The 25,818-nt window shown below is 45.2% G+C and overlaps 1 protein-coding gene across 2 annotated transcripts in view; it reads left to right on the top strand.

Moving 5' to 3' along the window:
* Nucleotides 1-19,944, top strand: part of LOC138259667 (cytochrome P450 2A13-like) — a 918,770-nt gene extending 898,826 nt beyond the window's left edge. The window contains exon 9 of one of the 2 annotated variants that reach the window (XM_069207539.1): nucleotides 17,505-19,944. In XM_069207539.1, coding sequence (XP_069063640.1) covers nucleotides 17,505-17,704 — 200 coding nt within the window. In that variant the 3' untranslated portion in view covers nucleotides 17,705-19,944. The remainder of the gene's footprint in view (nucleotides 1-17,504) is intronic. The other variant, XM_069207540.1, reaches the window with a different exon arrangement.
* Nucleotides 19,945-25,818: the final 5,874 nt, after the last annotated feature.

The raw sequence follows: 25,818 nt of genomic DNA, 5'->3' as shown, positions 1-25,818 counted from the left end.
TCACCTCTGTAGAGTGCCAAGTACAGCTATTCATGCACCTCTGTCATCTATGTGTGCATATGTCGTCCATAGCCTTGTAGGCCATTTCCCAGGAATTGCACTGTAGAGCCCAACAGCGTGACGTAGTGCAGGGGGCTTCTGTGTCTGTCTTGTCCGCCAACGGTAGCGGTAATCCATGCACTCAACATGTCTTTCTTCTGTCCCCCCCCCCCATTTTTTGCGGTCTCTCTGTTCTTGTGTGCATTAGCATCATCAGGCAGAGGAGCAGTGGCACCGGAGCACGAGGGAGCTGCATCCCACATGGCTATGGAGGGCCACACTACGGACTCAGAATACACCAGTGGGACGGAGGGCGAGGGGAGCACCACGGCGGGGACAGGAGCTGAAACCAGCGACACGGACTCGTCCTCCGATGGGAGCTCCCTTGTGGTGGCGGCAACATCTGTGCCCCCCACTTCTACAGGTACAGCTGCCACCCCCCCTACCAGCACCGCCCTCCCAGCAGCCCCTCAGCCTTCGCCCCGTGCCCGCTCACCCAGGAGGGTGGGCATCACCTTCGCCCCAGGCACCTCAGCCCCTGCCCCTGTCACCCCTCTGCCCGAGGTGAGGAGGCCATTGACCTCCTCAGTTCCCTCACTGTTGGGCAGTCTACCATTTTGAATGCCATCCAGGGTGTAGAAAGGCAGTTGCAACAAACAAATGCATTCCTGGAGGGCATTAATTCTGTTCAGGCGGCCCTTCACTGAGCCTTTCAAACTCTGGCCTCAGCATAGATGGCAGCCACTGTCCATGTGTCTAGCCTCCCCCCTCCAACTTCCTCCACCCAGACCCAATCCCCTGTACCTCTGCCTATCCCAAGCACACCATCAGACCAGCCTGCACACACCTCACCACACAAGGGAAGCTCAGGCAAACATAAGCACCACACATCCCACAGGCACTCACGCAAGCATCACACACATACAGACACACCAACATCCACTGCCTCCACTGTGTCCCCCTCCTCGTCGGCTCCCTCCTCCCTCCCAGTCTCATCTACACTCACAGCTGCATGCACTTCCTCTACAGCCACTACGTCCCGCACCAGCACACCCACCACCACACCCCGCTCACGTGCGGTCACCACCCCCACTACCATTCACATGTCCCCTGTGTCCTCTCCCAGTGTGTCTGTGACGCCCCCTCCGAAGATACAGAAAAGCAGGCACACACCCACCCAACATACATCCACCTCACAACAGCCTCCAGCGCATGCACCTGCACCCAAAGCCACAAAACGTACACCTCCTACAACCACCACCTCTTCCTTCACTCCCAAACCCCCTCCAGCTACCCGTCCCAGTGTGTCCAAACAACTTTTCCTGTCCACCCTTAACCTATTTGCCACCACCCCCCGTCCAACTCATAGGTCCCAAACCTCAGCCACAACATCTCCGGGACCAGTGGTGCCTGTTGTCACAGGTATGTGGAGTGCACCGGCCACCAGGACACCCAGTGTGGCACGGAGCCACAGCACAGCCAGTCCACCCCCTGTGAAGCACCAGAAGGTGGCCAGTGCCCGGCGGGAGAGGGGGAAGACTCCAGCCACGCAAGCCGCTCCCAGGGGTCCCGGTGGGAGTGTGGACTCAGCTGTGACTCCTCCCAAGGTGGGGAAGGGCCAGAAGAAACCCGGCAAGTCTGGGAGGAGCAGCACGGGGGAGAAGTCCGCCATCATCCCCGCTGGCCAGGAGGGCCCCGCCAGCCCCATCGTCGCTGCCCAGGAGGCCACCGCCAGCACCATCGTCGCTGCCCAGGAGGGCCCGCCAGCCACAGCCCAGCTGCCCAGGAGGCCACCGCCAGCCCCATTGTCGCTGCCCAGGAGGGCCCCGCCAGCCACAGCCCAGCTGCCCAGGAGGGCCCTGCCAGCCACAGCCCAGCTGCCCAGGAGGGCCCTGCCAGCCACAGCCCAGCTGCCCAGGAGGGCCCCGCCAGCCACAGCCCAGCTGACCAAAGAAGGACCGCCAGCCCCAGCCCAGCTGGACAATGAAGGACCGCCAACTCAAGCACCGCTGAACAGGGCAAGGACTGCCAACTCAAGCACCGCTGAACAGGGCAAGAACCGCCAACTCAAGCACCGCTGAACAGGGCAAGCACCGATGAACAGGGCAAGGACCGCCAACTCAAGCACCGCTGAACAGGGCAAGGACCGCCAACTCAAGCACCGCTGAACAGGGCAAGCACCGCCAACTCAAGCACCGCTGAACAGGGCAAGCACCGCTGAACAGGGCAAGGACCGCCAACTCAAGCACCGCTGAACAGGGCAAGGACCGCCAACTCAAGCACCGCTGAACAGGGCAAGCACTGCCAACTCAAGCACCGCTGAACAGGGCAAGCACCGCTGAACAGGGCAAGAACCGCCAACTCAAGCACCGCTAGCCCATGAGCGGCAGGGGCACTGACGCAACAGGGACCGTCACGGGGTGAGTGATGCACTCTGGGCACCAGTCCCCCTCCAGAACCAGTGGAGACATGCATCCACTACCTCAGTCCTCCCCAGGATAAATCACTCTGGGCACCAGTCCCCCTCCAGAACCAGTGGAGACATGCATCCATTACGTCTGTCCTTCCCAGGATGAAGCACTCTGGGCACCAGTCCCCCTCCAGAACCAGTGGAGACATGCATCCATTACCTCAGTCCTTGGCAGGATGAAGCACTCTGGGCACCAGTCCCCCTCCAGAACCAGTGGAGACATGCATCCACTACGTCTGTCCTTCCCAGGATGAAGCACTCTGGGCACCAGTCCCCCTCCAGAACCAGGGGAGAAAGACATCCACTCCGTCTGTCCTTGGCAGGATGAAGCACTCTGGGCACCAGTCTCCCTCCAGAACCAGTGGAGACATGCATCCACTACGTCTGCCCTTCCCAGGATGAAGCACTCTGGGCACCAGTCCCCCTCCAGAACCAGTGGAGACATGCATCCACTACCTCAGTCCTTGGCAGGATGAAGCACTCTGGGCACCAGTCCCCCTCCAGAACCAGTGGAGACATGCATCCACTACGTCTGTCCTTCCCAGGATGAAGCACTCTGGGCACCAGTCCCCCTCCAGAACCAGTGGAGAAAGACATCCACTCCGTCTGTCCTTCCCAGGATGAAGCACTTTGGGCACCAGTCCCCCTCCAGAACCAGTGGAGACATGCATCCACTACCTCAGTCCTTGGCAGGATGAAGCACTCTGGGCACAAAGCCCCCTCCAGAAACCAGTGGAGAATGTTATCCACTTGAGAGTCTGTGGCTTTGCACTCCCCAGGATGCAGCAGTGGGCAACCCACCCACTGTAGAGACTTGAGAGACTGTGGCTTTGCACTCCCCAGGATGCAGCAGTGGGCAAACCACCCACATGTGAGACTTGAGAGACTGTGGCTTTGCACTCCCCAGGATGCAGCAGTGGGCAACCCACCCACTGTAGAGACTTGAGAGACTGTGGCTTTGCACTCCCCAGGATGCAGCAGTGGGCAAACCACCCACTTGTGAGATTTGAGAGACTGTGGCTTTGCACTCCCCAGGATGCAGCAGTGGGCAACCCACCCACTGTAGAGACTTGAGAGACTGTGGCTTTGCACTCCCCAGGATGCAGCAGTGGGCAAACCACCCACTTGTGAGACTTGAGAGACTGTGGCTTTGCACTCCCCAGGATACAGCAGTGGGCAACCCACCCACTGTAGAGACTTGAGAGACTGTGGCTTTGCACTCCCCAGGATGCAGCAGTGGGCAAACCACCCACATGTGAGACTTGAGAGACTGTGGCTTTGCACTCCCCAGGATGCAGCAGTGGGCAACCCACCCACTGTAGAGACTTGAGAGACTGTGGCTTTGCACTCCCCAGGATGCAGCAGTGGGCAAACCACCCACTTCTGAGATTTGAGAGACTGTGGCTTTGCACTCCCCAGGATGCAGCAGTGGGCAACCCACCCACTGTAGAGACTTGAGAGACTGTGGCTTTGCACTCCCCAGGATGCAGCAGTGGGCAAACCACCCACTTGTGAGACTTGAGAGACTGTGGCTTTGCACTCCCCAGGATACATCAATGGGCATGGAGGCCCCTCGTGGATCTGGCGTTGTGCACTCATCCGGCTGAGGTGTCCCCCCTTCCCTTCCCCCTGAGGTGCCTGTTGTAATTCTATCTGATGCCCCTGCAGTGTTCTCTCTGTTTTGATCTGGTATCATGTGTGGGCCTCGCCCATGCATTTTGGGCCCAGTGGTCCACGGACTATGAATGGTGCAATACCTGGACTACTAATCTTGGTGTATATTTTGTTCATAGTGTATATATGTATTTTTTGCTTCCTGAATTTTGATATGTTACAATGGTTACACTCATTTCCTTTTGTCTTTGCTTCTTCCGGTGGGGTTGGGGGGTGTAACTATAATGTATAGATATGCATTAGTGTGTATGTTGTAGTGGGTGAGGGTGGGGGTGGGGGTGTTGCGTGCTGCGTGTGTGTGTCCCTGTTTTTTCCATCCCCCCTCCCCTGTGTCGTAGGTGCAGTACTCACTGTGGTCTTCGCCGCCGGCGTTGGTGCTCCCATGGGAGGAGCAGGAAGACTATCTCAGGGAGAATTTGGAGTTCCGGGTCCATGGTGTCCTCCTTCCTCGTGGAGTGTGTAGAGGTGAGCATTTTCCCTCGAAATTCCTGTTTCCACCGTGTTTTTATCCGCGGTGTATCCGCCCCGGAAAAGGTGGCGGATTGGCCTGTCATAATAGTGTGGGCGGTACATTGTCCTCCGCCTGTCTGTTGGCGGTGACCGCCGAGCTGTTTGTTTGTACTGCCGTGTTTCCGCTACGGTCGTAATTCCAAAATTTTTACCGCCGGCCTGTTGGCGGTCTTACCGCCGCTTTAACACCGTCCGCTAGGGTTGTAATGACCACCTATATGTCCGTTGATTTTGCACACAGGATAAAATGGCTGAATGATGTCAAACTCTCTTTCAAGGAGATAGGGCATCCTGAGATTTTGGAGCACCCCCCCTCCCCACGCCGGCAGCTGCTGCAAATCTTTTACAATAAAACTATAATAAACTATGCTATGGTTTTACTGTAAAAGGGGTGGGGTCATGGGGTGTGACACGGACAGAGCAATGCACACGTATGTTTGACCGGCTGTCTCGGGGTGGCCAAACATTCATGAGCACTAGGCTCTTTCCAACCCAGTACTGTTTTGCCGGGTGGGAGAGGGCAGGCATAGATTCTCTCTCCGCCTCGAAGGGCCCTGGCTGTGTGCTCCGTCCAATCACAATGCTGCTTTCATGCTGCCAGCAGCATGAAAGCAGCGTTATGATTGGACACAGGGCAGAATGGAAGCCTGTGCCTGCAGTGGAGGACCGGACAGGGTCGGAGCAGCGCAGCGAGAAAGGTACGTTTCTTATATTATTATATATATATATATATATACATATATTTGTTATCCCGCCAATTAGACAAATTGGCAAAATTATTTGGATAACCCCAGCATATGGGCTGTATCTAGGATAGAAACTAACTGTACAGTTTGAGATATGTACATAATTAAGTATGATATTTGTTCTAGTCTGCCTAATGAAAAATAAAAATTCTGTTGCCACATCTGTCTTTAAGTCTTGATCAGCCAAGCCAAAGTCTCACTCTCCAAAATCTCAAAATAATCACTTGTCTCTTCCCTTACCACCAGCATTCATGGATACAATTTCTAACCAAAACAATATATTTACACTTCCTTCACCTATGTCGATCTCATCCTCCTACACACCCTCTTTATACTAGTATTAATTTTCAAATGTACTCTATACACTCCCAGTGAACAGCGCACTCAACACCAAGTCAAACACACTCCTGCCAAGAATTGGTTACCAAATATAGAGCACTAAAGTTAGACCATCACATTCTTCCCCACAACTAATACACACTTCAACAAATGTAAAAGAAACAAAGACACGACACATACTACACACTATGCATCACCCACACTCCAACAATATAGCTGTCATCATTCGCTCAACACATCTCTAAACCACAATGTATCTACGAACAACTTTCTCCCAGATACACAGTGACTGACATCCACCCCGTCACAATAATTCCACCAAATCTTTGCCAAATCACTTTGAGCAAGACAGTGACTGGCCTGAGAGCAACTATGTGCATACTAACTGAGCCATGATCAGCTCACCCAGCCAATCAATTTAATTTTCTCCTCGTTAACAAGAAGAAGGACACTCACCAATAAATTACTGAACATTTCTACAGTAAGGCAGTTTACAAACACCAAACTGGTGGTAAGAAATTCTGTACTTAAAACACTCCACACTATCTGAGTTCTAAACAGTATGCTGGTCAAAGTGTGATCAATGAGAAAAGACAAATTCAATGTCTCTGAGCTATTGATTGACTGAACACCTGACCTACTAAGAAATGTAAATAAACAAAATAAGGCAGCAGGCCTGTCCATCGATTCGCCCAGTATATGGATTTGCATCCTCCTATGTATTTAGACTAGGGTAGGTATAACTTGCGTAATTCATTGCATCTTGGTTTGTATCCCCTTATGTATAAGGGCTACAGGTGGGTGTAACTTGAGTAATTGCATGAAGAGTAATCACATGGAATAACCTAGACATTCTGCGAGATTGCATCAATTATGTGAGAAGGGTAATTCTTTTTTCACCTCTATTTTCATAGCGCAAACATTGATGCAAGGATGCATTTTGCTCCGTGAAATAGTGCTAAATGCCACAGAACATGAATAGTGAGTGCAAGTGGCTGCTCGTGCTTGCTAAATGTGCAAGTAGGATAATCCCCCAACATACTCCCTGCATTTAGCGCTAGTTTCTCAGTGAAAAATGCACCCACATGTCCAAAATGGACTTGAGGATGGATTTTGTGCTAAGTATCACTAAATGCAAAAGAACATAAACAGCACCACAAGTAGCAGCTCACACTCGCTAAATTTGCTCTTGTGTAAGTTTTTTTCCCAAATTACTCTTAATTATGAGAAGGATGCCTAATCACATTATTACGAGTGTTGCTGCATCAAAGAGTAATATGGTATTACTGAAATTACTCCAGTTTCTCTGGCACAATTAAACATACGCCCAGATCTAATCAGGACTACCTCACTGCTTCTTCAAATTAGGAAAGAGCTGAAGAGGCGCCTCTTTTTATGGAACACTACATCAAAATGCTTAACATTCAACGAATCAGCTATGTTTCCTATCACTGCACTTTTGTAGTCAATTATACTTTTGTAGTAGCTTACACTTTTGTAATAACTTCAGCACTACACATTGCCAATCACTGGTGCTGGAGCTGCCAGAGAAAATAATCTAGGTAGGGACTAAAAATAAAACCTAATAGGAGATAATTTTAAATTTAACTGCATTTGCTTAAAATAGTTAAAACATTAATCAATATAAATTAATGTTAAAGAAAGTAACTATTTGAAAATAGTACATATTTATCAAGTAATTGATACTATATATTTTTTATATATTTGTAAAAATTTTTACCATTAATTGTGTGATGTACAGCCTCACAACGTGGTGCAGAGGTGAGTTTGTGCTGTCTAGCATTGGGTTTGCATTGGGAGCATGCTCTTCTAGTACAAATTACTATGCCTGGACAAATCAGGAGGATCCCACATATTATTTAATGACTGCATCAAAGGTTCTTTTATTCCAAGTCCACATTACTATATAAGTAGATGGGGCTTTGTGTCAAAACGTATGGGAATTTGCACCAATGGGGTCTAGTAAAGTCCCCTAAACTCAAAGTGAAACAAAGCAGTACAAAAGGGGGGAAGTTGGCTTTGAAAAAAAACGGAAAATGTTGAACATCTTTTGTGCTTGATAGTTATTACCAGTGAAAGAATTTGTGTTGATTTGCATCACTTTATACCACAGGAAAGCTTCAGTTAATATGGGTCAGTCATTTCGGGCTGATTTTTCATTTATGAACAAACTGGGAACTTGATTTTTGTCATAATTATGAACTAAACTTTTCTTTAATTTGGATGTTTGTGCTAGAACGTCTGCAGTTCCATTGTGTGGTTTGTTTGACTTACTTTAAGGCTGTTTACGTGTAAGATTGTTCTGCTTGGCACTGGAATATTATTATTATTATTATTATTATTAATTTTATTGTTAATACAAAATCTTGTGTGAGGCTCAGCTGCCTTTCCTGGTGCTCTAGCGACAGGTAGGGCCTGGCAACATCCAGGTATTTAATATTTTTTGGAGAGTGGTCAGTGAGGTGCAGCTTCTCAGGTGTCCTAGTAAGGCATTTCAGAGCTTAGGGCACAGGTATGATAAGGGCCAATGTAGGAAGATGGCTCTGTATATACTATACCAAAATGAGGTCTGGTGTGTACAGAGACCAGGGGTTCCCCAGAGGCTTAACAGAGGCTTAAGTAGATAATACTAATGCTCTCTTTTGTGGTAGTGTGGTCGAGCAGTTAGGCTTATTAGATGGTGTTGCAAAGCATTTGTCTAGTCAAGAAATGAGGCACACACTCAATGACTAACTACAGGCCAATGTTTTTATATAGCAAAAATATATTTTATTATGTTAATACTAGAACCAAGAGGTCTTTGTTGTAGGTAAGTACAGTTGTAAATAAGTATAAAGCATATGTATCAAATGTACTTTGTTTAGGTTTTGCAGATAACGCAGTTTACGAGTAACACTTTTTAATTTTAAAAGTCAACACACTGCAAATTCTCATAGGAACCAATAAAGTCCTAGGGGAGAAAAAGTGTTAGCACAGTTAAGAAGTAAGTACTCAAGTCTTCAGGGGTTAGGACATCCACAGGTCAAAATTCAAGTTGACCCCAAAAGTGCACCATCAGCAACACAGGGCCGGCTGGGTACATAGGTCAAAGTTGGTGTTGGGTGTTTATGGAATCCTAAAAGGTCTGGGGTACTTGGAAGAAAAAGGATTGCAGGTAAGTACCTGTGGTTTCATGACACAGACCTGGGAAGGTTTAAGTTAGCACTGGAAGGGGCACAGCTCATCACCAAACACACACCCTGAGTGACACAAAGGTGGCCGGGTGCAGGGGGCAAACACAGCTTTGGGTGCCCAATGCTTGGGTGATTTGGGTGCTTTGTGGGGCTCTCACCAGGTGCTGTTATCCCGAATCCTTGGCAAACTTCAAAATCTGGCTAAAAAAACACCTTTTCCTCAAATTTTGGTGATGGAAACTTCTGGAATCTCAGGGAAGTCACAAACATCCTTCCACCCAGCATTCCTCCAAGTCTCCCAATAACAATGGTACCTCACTTTTGTGTGTAGGCCTAGTCCCCACAAAAGGAAACGTCTCAAAACGCAACATAGACACATTACATTTTCACACTGAAAATGGACGTGTTTTTTGCAAAGTGCCGAGCTGTTGATTTTGGGAGCTACCTCAGCCTGCACTTATGGAAACCTAGCAAACCTGTACATTTTTTAAAACTAGAAAGCTAGGGGAATCCAGGATGGGGCGACTTGTCGGGTTCTCACCAGGTTCTGTCACCCAGAAGCCTTTGCAAACTTCACATTTTGTCTAAAAAACACATTTCTTCACATTTCGGTGCTGCAAAGTTCTGCAACAGGAGGGGAGCCACAAACTTCATTCCGCCCAGCATTACCCCAGGTCCCCCCAATAAAAACAGTACCTCACTTGTGCGAGTAGGCCAAGTGACGTGATAGGGAAGGGCCCACAACTTATTGTGGCGATATTGATAACTAAGGTGAGTGTACTAATTAGTCCTGGGACCGAGCACCATTTAGGGAAACCTATCAAACCCAGACATTTCTAAAAAGTAGACATCAAGGGAAGTCCAGGGAGGTATCACATGTGTGGATTCCCCAAAGGATTTTTAACCAGAATGCCCTGCAAAGGTAAAACATTGAATAAAAACACTATTTTTCCTTGCATTTATGTGATGTAAACTACAGCAGTATGCAGGGATCAACAAACTTCTTACCACCCAGCGTTCCCCAACTGGTCCCTTTAACAACGCTGCCCCACTGGTGTGCCTGGGTCCAGTGCCCATGACAGGAATGAATAACACAAGGGTCAATGTTAGTCCTGATTGACCTTGGGGTGATCCATTCCTGAAGCGGGCACTAGGCACAGGCACACAAGTGGGGTAGCGTTTTATCAGGACACATGGGGAACCTCTGGGTGGCAGTTATTTTATGGATCCCTGCCCATTCCTGTAGTTTACATGACAGAAGTGCAAGGAAAAACTGTGTTTTTATTCCACGTTTCATCTTTGCAGGGTATTCTAGGTAAGAAAACTTGGTTTTGGTAGGTTTCGCTATATGACTGCAAGTCCAGGACCAAAAATGAAGGTGGCCGCCTTACAAAACCCCTTACAAAACCAGGTTATTTTGTAATAGATCATTTTGGTGTCTCAGCAATACATTTGGGCCTTTCCCTGTCACAGGCACCTGCCCACCCACACAAGAGAGGCAACGTTTTTCTCAGGAGACTTAGGGGAACACTGAGTGGTAGAAAATGTGTGGCTGCCTGCAGATTCCAGGACTTTCCCTCACGGAAATGCAAGGAAAATGTGTTTTTTAGTCAAGGTTTGTGATTTGCAGGGGATTCTGGTTGAAGAAAAACTGGAGAGAGCCAAACAAGTCCTGCACCCTTGGGCTCCCCAGGTACTAGTATGTCCAAATTAATCCACCACTTACAATGGTTGGTTTTAGCAGGTCCAGAAATTCTGGTTTCAAAGCATAAATACTTATCAAAGTATCTTAATATTAAAACCAAGCCTTCTGAAGGTGAGCCATAAAGCCTCTTCACAGTGCCATTCACTGTATGGTCCATTCACACGACATTCATGCACAACACACAAAACTTTCATACTGCCGGCCATGGACCCAATCCAACTGATCATTGCACTCACATCAACTTAGCGCTGCCAGACAAGGGCCAATCACATTCATACGCCACAGAACAAAATATGCTTGACTACATCTTACCACCTGTCAAGTAACCGCCTCCTTCTTCCTGAACATTACAGAATGCATGTGCAATTAATCTTTACTAATGGCACCCATGACAGCCTCATGAGGTTCAGGAAGACATGTCTTTCATGTGCCAAAAGCGGAACCACTGTGCTAAATCCAACTCCATCCAGTTTCTGGATGAAAGTTGGGGGTGTCCAAATATGCCTTGCGAGGCCTATTCCTCAAACTGAGCAAGCATATCTACCTTTGAAACTAAGGCAGACATGCTGTGCAATTTTCACAAAGTTCCCTAAAGAGAACATCATAAACTATGAAGAAGGGTAGTGTTTGGCACACAGGGTAGTCAATGAGAATGTAGAATATGTCTCAGCCACTGTTATGTGCAGTGCTGTGACTGTAATGCACTTTTCATACAGCAAATCAAACATCTTCTAAGTTCTGACGGAGGATAAACATGGTAAGCAGGTCAAACACTGATCCATACTTGTCGTATTTTAGTTTGAGAGGGGCACCAATGTGTTTGAATCCATAGGTGTGGATGATGTGTACCTATGCCACCTTTACTATCTGCCTTCTACCTATGCAATAACCTTAAGAAAGCACACCTACTGTAAGCTTTTCTTACCAATTCATGTCTCTGTCCTCATCAGAGTCCTGACTAATCCTGTATAATTGCCAAGAGAACGTATACTAATGTCTTCTTGTGAGGCCTATTTCTCGAACTGAGTGAGCATATCTACCATTGAATCTAAGGCAGACATGATGGTGAATGCTACCTAATGTCTCTAAAGTAAATAGCCAAACAAATATAATGTGGGACTCATTCACCAACACTTCAACTTTTGCTTTGGAAGGGAAGCTACAAAATTTTTTTTTAAAAAGAAATGTTGCTGAATATGTCCCACAGGGCAATTATTTGACTTATTACACTAACTCTGGTTCTCGTTGGCAATCGAGGTGGTCCTCGTGTAGCATACATAAGTTTACTAACAAGCACTTCAAAATTCAGTCACACGTTTAACATTTTGCCACACAGGGCACTCTGTGACAATGTGGCATATGTTCTGTCCACTAGTATGTGCAGTATGGGAACTATAATGCACGTTAATCATCAAACAGAACACCTACCATGTTCTGACGGTGCATAAAGGTGTAAAGCTGGCCATAAGAAGTTCATGATTTCCTGAAGTTGGTGAGTAAAATTCTGTGGCTGCTTGCCTAAAGAAATAGTGGCCCATGGATGTTAGGTATATATGCACAGCCATTGAAAAGTTTACCAACTGCAGCTCCACCTCACTGAATTTCCCAGAAGTTTGCTTTAGTCTGCTATAACATAAAGCAAGTAGGAAAACACAGGGCTGGGTGAGATGGGCACTGGGGACGGTAAACACAACTCTCCTGCCTCTTTCCCTGCTTCAAGCGCACTTTACATCAACAATATGGTCGATCCGTTTTGGTTGTTTTAGGAATGCGATCAGCAAAGTGTCACTTTGCAGCCTTGCCACATCCTCGAGAACATATGAAGTGGAGGTTGCTGCTTCTGTGCAGCAGTGAAGCTTTCAATCGCAGACAACAGAAAGTCAAGGAAAGACATGAGTCTTCCTGTGGTTGTCTGACGATAAACAACATATGCTTTGTATGTTGCCATGTAGATCAGGTGGGTAAACAGTTTCTTGTACCAAGTACGAGTTTTAAGACTGGCATTGTATGGTTGAAGAACCTGGTCGTTCTTGTCCACTCCGCCCATGTAATTATTGTAATCAGGTATACAGGTGGGCTTGTGGACTTCAGCCATCTAACCCCAAATCCTGACTGGGGAAATGCTCTCATCATCAACTGTAGTAAGCAAGCACACATCACACATTCAGTGAATTTGACTGCAAGCAGTTTGTTGGAACGCAACAATGTACTCTTAGATTTCTGGAACCTCTTGCAAACAAGCTACTGCGGGAATCCTTTGCGGTGACAACAAACTGTCCTGCAAGCTACAATGCCAGCTTTGTAGAACTCACTGAACAGTTCCACTCCTGTATAGAAATTATCCACATAAAGGTTATAACCTTTGTGAAGGAGTGGCTAGACAAGCTCCCATACAATCTTTCCTGTGACTCCTACCATGGGAGGGCAACCTACAGGGTTTATTGTGGAGTCCTACCCTGTATACACTCTCAAGTTGTACAGATGGCCAGTAGAGCTCTCACACAGCATTTAGAGCTTGATGCCATAACAAGCTCTTTTGCTCACAATGTACTGCCTGAACAGCAGCCGCCCTTCTTGCAGCATCAAGGACTCATCAACTGCTTTATTCTTTCCAGGAGTATAGATCTCTGGAAACCTGACAGATAAGCATTCCATGACAGGCAAAATTTTGAACAACCTGTCATGGTCTGAATGGTCTTGGGGCAATGAAGCAGAATTGTCATTGAAATGCAGTATGCGCTGCAATAGAAAAAAAACGATCTCTGCTCATATATGGTACGAAGATGGGGGCTACTCAAACTTCATGAGTTGTCCAGTAGGACTGCAAAGTGGGTTTCTACACTAGCCCCATTTTGAGCGTAAGACCCTAAAATATCGTCAACTGTGCCAGCAAAGTGGGAGTCCACCGGCGTGCCCTAGAATAGGGCCCTAAATTGTCTCCATGCTTCCTCGGAAATTGTTCAGCACACAACTTTGTCTGCTGGACAATTTGCTGAAGGAAGTCAACATCCAAAAAGAGATGGATAGAGTCAGTTGGCAAAAAGTTGACCATATCAACTTTACATCCAGCTTCACCAGTAAAAGGTGGAATTTGGGGCTGAACTAAATAGGGGAGCTGCATAGAGAGAACTCTGTATGAACTTGCCTCAGCACACACCTGGGTTGGGCTAACCTGCTGTTGTCCCGCTGCACAGACTGTGCTTGTGAAGGGATAGCGCCACTATCCTCATCGTCTCCCTCAGAATCATTGGAAGAGGAGTTGTTGGATGGAACTCCGCCAAATTAAAAATCACTCCCAGATTCTGCTCCATTGCCCTCTCCCTCAGATGCTGTCGTAGTATCTGCTGTCTCAGTGTGTGATCCTGCCTCAGAGCTGTCCTCCATAACCTGAGTTAGGGCTTGAGCAGCAGTCATTCAACGAAACGCCATCTATGCTACTGGCTAAATTGTCCCTCTAAAGCACTAGACTATATAAAAGGGAGATAGGGTCACAAAATTGCTGGTGTGTCTGTGTGTGATGTGTGCAACAGTAAATGTCAGTCACCTTTCCTTTACTGCTTCTCTCAATCAGTACATTCTCTGAAGCCACTGAAAAAAAGACACACTATTACTTCACCTTACCACATATCCATCATCACATCCTTTAACGCTGGTGGCACCCAGTGCGACAGTCATTTTTGGTGCTCCCCCTCCCATGACCTTCTCCTCGGATTCCCACACTACCACCCAGCAAAAGTGCCCTTCATCTCTCCAATGTCCCCCTCACCCATACATTTCATTTGCTTTAAAGTGCAGGTAATGCATGGCTTTACTGATCCACTCAGCAATTCACATAAAATATAGATATGTTCTTTGCAGCAGGCATATAAACCATCTGCGCTATTTTATGGCATCAAAACTGCCACTATACAAATGTCAGATCTCTTTCTCTAGCAGGAACATAATCACAAGAGTTACCTTGACATTTTTATTGCTGCCTAAAAGCTATATATACCATACATATATATATATATATATATATATATATATATATATATATATATATAGAGAGAGAGAGAGAGAGAGAGAGTGTCTATCTCTAGAGATATATGTATAGATATCACTTTTTTAAATATATGTGTGGTTTCCCCAGGAAAACAACACATAAAAAACAAAGTGATATATATATATAGAGAGAGAGTCAGTCTCTCTCTATATCACTTTTTTTATGCATTTGTGCTTTCTCTGCGGCCAATCGTGAACCCAAGGCGAACCACACAGCTACAAAACAAAAATATACCCCTATAGGGGGGTCAGATCATGTCAGCAGAGCCGACCCCAACATTTTCAATGATTTTTTTTTTTATCTCCTGGGGGGGACAGTGTGATCACTCCCCCAGGGGGAAACCATTCTTTTTGTTTGAAAATTAAATGTTATCCACCTAGGGGTTTAGCTCGTGTCAGGAGGGCAGACCCAATATATTCAATTATTTTTTTTTCAGTATCCGCTTGAGAGGGAGTGTTCACCCCCCTAAAAGGGGGAAACCATTCTTTTTTTTGTAATAAAAGTATGCTCCCAGGCGGTTGGCCATGTTATTCCCTGGGGTGGCACGATTGTCCCCCCCTCCCGGGGAAACCCATTGTTTTTTAATAAAATAATGACCCCATAGGGGGCCACTTACATGGGGGACGACCCCCCCAAACAAGATCCCTGGGGCATAGGATTGTTTCCTGACCATGGATCACACCCGCGCACACCCTATGGCCAGGAAACGGTGCCAAGAAAGCATTGACGGAAAGGGGTGAGGCTCCCCTTCCCATCAATGCCCCCCTGGCATCTGGGGAGACTTTTTTTCTCAAACGGATTGGGGAGAGGGTGCTTGTCTGCTCCTCGATCCTCCGGTGGGGAAAAACTGTGTTGCCAGCGCACCTTGTGTTGCTCTGACAACACAGATTAGCAGGGGGCAGTGATAAGCTTCCGCATCTCCCACGGGCATTAAAAAATATATCCTCCGGTGCAAAGCACCAGACGATTTTTTAAAGCCCTCCCTGGTGTCAGCCAATGGACGTGGCCTGCACAAGGGAGGGTGTGCGTGTGTCGGCCATTGGCCGACACACGCACCTAATGGGTTAATAAGCTATAATTCCAAAACCAGAGGTGTTAGATATGCCATGATTGATATCTATGAACCTGTAATGATAAACGCTCTTTAATGGTAAAGTCAAATGTATCATTACAAGTTTGAAAATGCCACTTTTAGAAAGTTGGAATTTTCCTGCCCTTAGCCCTCTGTGCCTTAGGTCACATGACTGGGATGTGTGAGATTAGCAGAGCCTAAATGGGCCATTAACTGACTTGATAGGGGTGGAGCTAAGCACAACCCCACTTACAGATGAATAGGCTGAGCTCTACTGCCACACAATAGGCTTAATGACCCTTTATTGTCAGTGCAAAACACACTGGCTATTCTCAATGCGTCCACAGCCCTGTTCCTCTGTGAACATGAGAATTTTCAGGTAGAAAAAGAAACCTGATGATATTTCACATTTGCAAGAAAAAATAGAATTTTGGAAAAGTAGTATACTTATCCCCCATCACCACTTTAAGACAAACACAGCTGCTCGGCCAGAAATGCTGGGGCTATTTGCTACAAAAGTCTTCTAATAAATGAATCACAAAACTTGAGGGTTAGCCCAACATTTCACCCCTCCTCCATATTTTCCTGGGGTATACATTGATCCGCTGGTTACTTTGGGGCAGGTGCACAGTGAAATTTAGTGCCCCCTTGTTGTGTGGCACATTAGCCATTTGTCTGCTATTCCCTTATAATACATGGAATTCTGCAATACCTGCATAAAAACCTGTCTCTAATTTCTTTATAATAGGCGACTTGTGAGACACCCAGTTACCTATTATGAAGAAACAACTTAGCCCCTCAACTGTATTGCAGCTGAGTTCTGACAACCCAATGCCTGCTGCCAGAGCCAGAAGCCGAGGGCAGGTCAGAGGGCATAGTTAAAGCAATGTTTAAAGAGCAATGACAAACTGTTGCTTATTTTTCTTCTGATGTGTTTCTAGCTGCACATTGACAAGCAGAAAATACCTTATGGCAAACTGTTTATTTTTTGCACTCTTTAGGTAATTATAGAAAAGTTAAAAAACTTTCTGCACGTGTCTACACATTCTGAGCTAATGCAACTTTTTTCATGACTTGTATTAAACTGATTATAATTTTTTGTAACAAGTATCTAACAGCTTTTTTGATGTGTTTCATTTTTACACTAGAGAATCTATTTTAATTCTTCATGTTTGCAAACATTGTCTCTCTTTCATGTGTAAGAGATATGAAGGCGTTAGGTGGTTTGTGGGAAAGTTGGTGGTGTGATCATGTTTTAGAAGGAATAGGGAACAAAGTACCCCTGTAGCACATGATAAGGATGCTGCAAGTCACCTCTGGTTTCTATAACCTTATAATGAAACTCGGCCTTCGGCCTTGTTTCTCTACTTTGTCATAGAGGGATACTTTATCCTTTATATATTACTCATGCCTTAATGCTTGGTAATAACTGGAGTCTTCATTTAGGTTAAAGTGATATTTTCCAAGGAATGTGTCTATGAATCACGGTTTTCGCCAACTGGCATGTTACTGTTTAACATGCGAGGTTCTACAGTACTGCTTGGTATAAAGTGTGATGTTTATTCCACAAAGAAGGGGATTCTGGGACACAGTGTTATGGATAAGGCATTCAGACTTTAAATAGATTCTGAATGAGAATAGGGCCCTAGGAGGCTCTTTCAGCACATAAAACTAATAAAGACACACTACTAATATATATTTTTTTTCCAGGTAAACGGAGTTGCCCCGGAGAAGGCCTAGCTCAGGCAGAGTTGTTTCTTTTTTTCAGTAACATCCTGAAGAATTTTTATCTAAAATCACCAATTGACCTGAAAGATGTTGATCTCACCCCGATTGAGAGTGGTTTTGAAAATGTGCCACCAACTTACAAGATATGCTTTATCCCTCGTAAAGGGCATAGCATGAATTGAAGATCATGGGATTTTACTGTGGTGCAGCTTCATGCGATTAAGCTTTCATTTTTAAAGATAAACAGATCAATGTTAGTGCTTCTGTTATTGTGAATAAATGTTTTTTGCAGAATTTGTCAACCAGTGATTGAAATAAAGAGTATTTCGCAAACCAAAAATTGTGCAACAGTGCTTCCCAACTAAATATTAAGCCACAAAATACAATCATCCATATTGCATCGCATCATGTTCTCATATTTTGTGCACTTTATTTATTATGAAATTCCATCATATTGCTAAAAACATTTTTCACACAAGAGTTAAGCTACACAGGCCTCAGTTTAAGTTCTAGAATTAAATAAACGCTTATATGAAAAATTAATTCACAAACCATTATGCTAAAAACTAACAATTTAGCATATATTTAAGAAAATGATGGGACCGGGAAACACAAGATCAGACAGTAAATTGTACAATGATGAGGCTAGCTACATACCAAACTCTTCTGATAAAGAACTCCTCACTGTTATTTAGCCTATGAAAAGCCATTCATGTCAAAATTGCAGCTTCAAAAAATGACTCTTTCTTAAAGTAATTTCAAAAATATTATGACACATCAGAATGACTATAACATTTATTAAAACAAATATGTTACTTGGCTATGTAGTAAAACAAATATGATAAACTGCAGATTGAGGGGGTCGTTATAACCCCGGCGGTCAGTGTAATAGTGGATGTATTACCGCCAACAGGCTGGCCTCCACTATTATGACACTGGCGGTTTGGCCAAAGCCAAACTGCCAAGTTAACACACCGACCGCCATGGCGGTAAACGACCGCCAGGCTGGAGACTACAGTCTCCAGCCCAGCGGCCGTCACTAGGCCAACCATGGAATTTTGACCCCACCCACAGCCATGGTTTTCGTGGTTTCTGTACCGCCACGGAAACCATGGCGGTAGGCACTATCAGTGCCAGGGAATTCCTTCCCTGGCACAGATAGGGGTCTCCCCTGCCCCACTCCCCATAGTCCTCCCCCACCCTCCCCTCCTGACCCCCCCACATATACACACATACACGCACATACTACACACACGCAGACACACATTCACCCACACATGCATACCTTCATACACACTCACAGCAACACTCAAGAACATACATCTAGGCACACACGCAATCACACAACACAACATACACGTACACACACAACCACTCATGCACACCTGCATTACACATGCATGCATGCATTCAAACAGTCACACACCCCCCACACGTACACAACACCCCCACCCCCCCTCTTCTCAGAGAACCCACTTACCTGCTTGCAGGGGGTCCTCCGGCAGGAGACGGGACGCGGCGCTGCTGCCAGCAGCAGCGTCCGCCACCAAAACACCTCCATGGAACATGATACGGGAGGCAGTGCTTAGCTGGCGTGGTGCTGCTGCTGGCAGCAGTGCCACCTCACCGCCGTACGTCTCCATGACCGTAGCCAGAATTCCACCAGCCTTCTGGTGGAATTCCAGCTATGGTCATATTTCCATGGATGGTTGGTAGCCACGGCGACGGTATGTTGGTGGCCGTCGCTGTGGCGGTAGGCAGCATTTGCCGCCAATGTCATAATGAGGCCCTGAGTACTTTATTTGGTGAAGAATATAAATAACAAATATGGTAAACAGAATAGGACATGCCAAAACATATACAACCATATTGAAAAGAACATATCGCACACACTGAATTGGTTGATATGCAAAGAACATGACAATCGCTGCAAGTGACTACTGTGTTAAGAGGGACGTGTCACATGATGAAATGAAGATGATGCACTGATATGAATGAAACCTATGAGGAAATTAATGACACATCAAAATACATGTAGTGTATCTTATTATTAATGTAATTTATGCTTAAAGTAATATGACACACCTACAAATGGTCATAACGCTTAGTATAATCAATAAGGCAAGTATTGCAATTACTATAATTCCCAATGAATTACATTTGAAATGTATTGAAAGAATATGACACACTTTAAAATTAGCATAACAAACATTACCATTTATATTAGACGTTGAAATTATTAGAAACTACATTGAAAATGAGATTCACTGAAAAGAGTATGGCAAGTGTTAAAATGTTTACGCCTTGGCTAAAATGAATGGAGATGAAGATGACACATATTGAAATGAGTATGTCATTGGATAAAATGAATATGATATGTATGAACCTTACAAGAAACTTCAAAATAAATATGACAATTACTAAAATCATTATGAGCCAGTCTTAATGATTGAACATGACATTCATTGAAATAAATATGATATTTATTTAAAATGATTATGCAATGTGCTGAAAGAATATGAACTGTTTAAAAGAATATAACATGCATTAGAGTAAATATAGCTGACACTGATATGAGTATGACACGTGGTGAATTGAATATGACATGCATTGAAAATAATAGGACCACAATGAAAATAATTAGATTTGTCGTAAAGTAAACATGAACTACACTGAAAGGAGTTTAACATTTGTAATACTCCTATGGCATGCATGGACATAAATACGACTAATCTTAAACTTAATATAAAAGACAATAAATGAAGATATCATGAGTTTAAATAAATATGACACATGTAATGGATATGCCACATGCTGAAATAAATTTAGCACTTATTGAAACAATTATGGCACATGTAAAAATGAATACATTTTGTGTTAAAATGAAAATGCTACTGGTTAAAGATGATATGTAACAATGAGAGATAAATGTGGCATGCAATCAAATGAATATGATGAAATGAACATAATCCATGTTTACATGAGTAAGGTATGCAATGAAATTATTATGACTTGCTTTTAACCCCTTTGCTGCCAGGCCTTTCCCCCTCATGTGCCAGGCCTTTTTTTGGCTATTTGGGGCAGTTCGTGCTTAGGCCCTCATTACCATTTGTCCACATAAGCTACCCACGCTAAATTTGCGTCCTTTTTTCCAACATCCTAGGGATTCTAGAGGAACCCAGAGTTTGTGGGGTCCCCTGAAGGAGACTAACAAATTAGCTGAAATACAGCGAAATATTTGTGTTTTAAAATAAAATGGGGGAAAAGGGCTGCCAAAGAAGGCTTGTGTTTTTTTTGTCCCTGAAAATTGCATCAACAAAGGGTTTGCGGTGCTAAAATCACCTTCTTCCCAGCTTTCAGGAGAAGGCAGACTTGAATCAGAAAACCACATTCTTCAACACAAAGTTTGGCATTTTACTGGGACATACCCCATTTTTACTATTTTTTGTGCTTTAAGCCTCCTTCCAGTTAGTGACAGAAATGTGTGTGAAACCAATTCTGGATCCCAGAGAGCTAAACATTTCTGAAAAGTAGACACAATTCTGAATTCAGCAAGGGGTAATTTGTGTAGATGCTACACGGTTTTCCTACAGAAAATAACAGCTGAAATAAACAAATATTGAAATTGAGGTAATAAAACAGCCATTTTTCTCCACGTTTTACTCTGCAATTTTTTTCCTGCGATGTCAGATTTTTTAAAGCAATATACCGTTATGTCTGCTGGACTCTTCTGGTTGCGGGGATATATAGGACTTGTAGGTTCATCAAGAACCCTAGGTACCCAGAGCCAATAAATGAGCTGCACCTTGCAATGGGCTTTCATTCTATACCGGGTATACAGCAATTTATTTGCTGAAATATAAAGAGTGAAAAATAGGTATCAAGAAAACTATTGTATTTCCCAAAATGGGCACAAGATAAGTTGTTGAGAAGCAGTTGTTATTTGCACATCTCTGAATTCCGGGATGCCGCTACCAGCATGTGAATTACAGGTAATTTCTCAAACAGACATCTTTTTTACACACTGTCTCACATTTGGAAGGAAAAAATGTAGAGCAAGACAAGGGGCAATAACACTTGTTTTCCTATTCTGTGTTCCCCCAAGTCTCCCGATAAAAACGGTACCTCACTTGCGTGGATAGGCCTAATGCTCGCGACAGGAAACGCAACATGGACATATCACATTTTTACATTGAAATCTGACTTGTTTTTTGCAAAGTGCCTAGCATTAGGTTTTGGCCTCTAGTTCAGCCGGCACCAAGGAAAAAACTATCAAACCTGTGCATTTTTTAAAACGATACACCTAGGCGAAACTTTTGGGGCTCTTACCAGATTCTGTTACTCAGAATCCTTTGCAAACCTCACAAATTGCCCAAAAAACACTTTTTCCTCACATTTTGGTGACAGAAAGTTCTGGAATCTGAGAGAAGCCACAAATTTCCTTCCACCCAGCATTCCCCCAAGTCTCCCAATAAAAATGGTACCTCACTTGTGTGGGTAGGCCTAGCACCCGCAACAGAAAATGCCCCAAAACTCAACGTGGACACATCACATTTTACCGAAGAAAACAGAGCTGTTTTTTGTAAAGTGCCTAGCTGTGGATTTTGGCCTCTAGCTCAGCCGGCACCTAGGGAAAACTACCAAACCTGGGTATTTTTTAAAACTATACATCGAAGGGAATCCAGGATGGGGTGACTTGTGGGGCTCTCACCAGGTTCTGTTACCCAGAATTATTTGCAAACCTCAGAAATTGGCCAAAAAACACTTTTTCCTCACATTTTGGTGACAGAAAGTTCTGGAATCTGAGAGGAGCCACAAATTTCCTTCCACCCAGCGCTCCCCCAAATCTCCCAATAAAAATGGTACCTCACTTGTGTGGGTAGGCCTATCGCCCGTGACAGGAAATGCCCCAAAACACAACATGGACACATCACATTTTCCCAAAGAAAACCGAGCTGTTTTTTGGAAAGTGCCTAGCTGTGGATTTTGGCATCTAGCTCAGCCGGCACCTAGGGAAAACTACCAAACCTGTGCATTTTTTAAAACTAGACACCTAGAGGAATCTATGCCCATACTGGTTGGTGGCCACCACCACACTATTTTTTTTAATTTTTATTTCCTGGCCCCTAGTAGACTTTCTGTCCCCCTGGGGTATGGATTGGGGGTACTCCATCTGCCCACTTGTGGGGGTATGTCCATACCCCCACTCTCTCATTTTGAAAACAAATCTTCCCTGGTGTCTGGCGAGTTTCCTGCCCCTCTTGGGGGCAGATGGGCCTTCCAAAAATAGGCCGATCTGCCCCCAAGGAGGGCAGATATGGGCAACAGTAATGTGCTCCCATGGGGAGCGACCTTTGCCCAAGGGGCTGCCCCCCCAAACAAAACACACACATACACACACATCAATCACTGGTGACTAGGTGGTTTCTGCCCCCCGGGGGCTGATTGGCGTAATAGAAATAGGCCGGTCTGCCCCCAAGAGGGGGCAGATTGGCCTAATAAAAATAGGCCAAGATGCATCAATGGGGCAGAAACACCTAAAAAAGATTGCCCCCAGGGGAGTGACCCTTGCCTAAGGGGTCGCTCCCCTTGGGTGAAATTGATGCAAAAAAATAAAAATCTCTGGTTTCTAGTGGTTTCTGCCCCCCTCAGGGGCAGATTGGCCTATTAAAAATAGGCTTATCTGCAATGGCCTAAAGATAATTTTGCCCCCAGGGGAGCGACCCTTGCCTAAGGGGTCGCTCCCAACATATAAAAAAATTAAATAAAAAAAAGATCCCTGGTGTCTACGGGTTTCTGCCCCCCCCCCGGCAACAGATCGGCCTAATTATATTAGGCCGTTCTGCCCCTGGGGGGGCTTGAGGGGGGGGGAGAACAAAAACAGTTGTAACATAATTTGCCCCTCCTGGGGAGCGGCCCTTTCCCTAAGGGGCCGCTCCTTATGCATAAACAAAAAAACAAAAATAAAACTCCCTGGTGTCTAGCGGGCATTTCTGCTGCCCGAAATGCTGAGAAAGACATTAAAGGAAAGGAAAGCCCTTTCCTTTCCTTTGATGCCTCTCTTGGTCCCTGCACGTGATCGGAGGAGAAATGCTTTTGCGAAGGGGTAGGCCACTGATGAAGTCAGCGCGCGATTGCGCGCAGACATCATCAGATGCCATGAGGGGGTCAGGGGGCGGGAGTGGAAGGGGAAGCGCCGAGGCGAGGCTCATTAGGGTGAGCCGGTCCAAAGACGTAACGGTTACGTCCTTGGAGCCGGAGCCCCGCAACCAAGGACGTAACGGTTACGTCCTTGGTTGCCAACGGGTTAAAGAATCTGACGTTGAAATGTATACTGCTTATGCTAAAATAAATATGGCATGCACTGGCACTATTGTAAAATGCATTGAAAAGAGAACAAATATCCTTTTAAAATGCAACAGATCAACAATCAGCATACAGAAGATGTGGCACAAGAATATGCATCATGTTTGCAGCACAAGGAGTGAATCAGACAATGGCACTCAATACAGGTTGTGCGGGGACGTATTCTTGCGTGGTTTAATGTGGTAATACCATTGGGCCAAATTAAAAGTCCAAATTTAGAAGTCCTGTTAAAATTTCGAGCTGAAGCTTACTGACAGGTGGAAACACCACTGAAAGGTTTCACATGCTCAGACTAAATTATGGCAATTGGCAAAAATGCACCATACATACCATCTCAAAATCAAATATTGACCACTTGTCACACACACAACTGTGCTGACAAGAAAAACTGGGAAACCACAAAAAAATATTTTCATGGATGCAAAAGTCTATGACCTAACAACACATTGGCATTCACGGAGCAACAGGAAACCCCTAATTGCACATCTGCAAATCCAGTCTATAAACAATGTTAATGAGATCTTAACTCTCACAGTCATAAGTACCATCAGAGAGGAAACACTTGTCAACCATTTCTTCATATTGATCAAAATCCACGTTCCAGTACTCCAACAGAGGAAGAAACAAAAGGTGCGAGCCTTGCACCAAGAGGAACTGACGTGTGAAGCACAAGCTTACCACTAGATACCTATCCCTAAATTCTGTCAACATATTGGCTGGACACGGAAAGTATCCAGCTGTTGTTGGCTGCCACTGGAACCCAATATAGCCTTCAGGTTTGTCATCCCTCCCTTCATGAGACAACAATGTGCTGCACTTCCTTGCCACAGGGGAATTTTAGAGACCAGTAGGAAGGCTGTGGAGCAGCTTACATTTTCAAATTCCTGAGAAGGATCTTTTCAGACCTTCACAGGTTAGTGTTACGTACACTGTCTGCCACCTAGACCCTATGACAAAAAATTATGTCAGGTGTCTGTACTCCACAGTTGTGGAAATCCTATATATTTTTAGACTATTAGACTTTACCTAGTGCACTGTACCCCTAAATGGCACTGAGCAAATAATGGAATGAGAAAACAAAACCTACCATTAACCTAGAACTTTGGTGCAGTGTACACAGTACAGGACTCTTGCTAGCTCATTCCTAACTGCCACCACAATGACAACAATTTAACAACCAAAATCAAGAGTGAGGATTAATCTCTTTTCTTTTTGACCATTGTCTGACTATCCTGAAAAACCTGAATAAATCTTGTGAGGAATGAGGAGTAGGGATGCATCTCCGGTCCAGGTCACGGTCAGTAGTACTCCTGGCAACATCTGCACCTCATGCCTCTCCATCACAAGTGTTTATGCCTGTTGACCATTTATCTTCTTGGCCAATGTGTGTTATCAGGTCCAAGATGTCCATCTGTCCCTGGGGCATTTGTAGGATAGAGCTTCCTTGACAGGTCTGGTCGTCTTTCCCAGTTGGCCCTGTCTGCCATTATCAATTAGGCCCTGTGTCTTTTCACCTAACTTTTAAGTCAAGCATCACTGTTATATCCCTGCTAGTTAACCAGTGCCATCATGAACGTTTGGTGTCACTGTTATGGTAGTAGGTAGCATTGCCCCCAGAATATTCCAGTAACATAGGGTGTCCCACCAGGAGGACCCTCATGCTCTCCATAATGCATTCTAATCTCCTATCCAGGCTGCCAACATAATAGATCAGGCCAGGAGCAGGTAAGGGTACTCATTCCTGCTCTACCTCAGTCTGTGTTCCATGCCACATATTCTGCTGAGGCCTCATGTGTTGTGAATCTTTTTCGCCACCCTGGTTTCCACCCAGCGCTATATCACCTGCTCAGAAATAAGAACAGTGTCTGTTGCTGGAGCTCCCTAAGGCAGATTAGTGAGACCAGATCCAATGAATGCAAGGGCACCTGAA

This window comes from Pleurodeles waltl, chromosome 9 (genome assembly GCF_031143425.1).
Source record: "Pleurodeles waltl isolate 20211129_DDA chromosome 9, aPleWal1.hap1.20221129, whole genome shotgun sequence".
NCBI classification, from domain to species: Eukaryota; Metazoa; Chordata; class Amphibia; order Caudata; family Salamandridae; genus Pleurodeles; species Pleurodeles waltl.
Note: the sequence above shows the minus strand (reverse complement) of the source record. Positions and strands in the feature narration are given on the sequence as shown.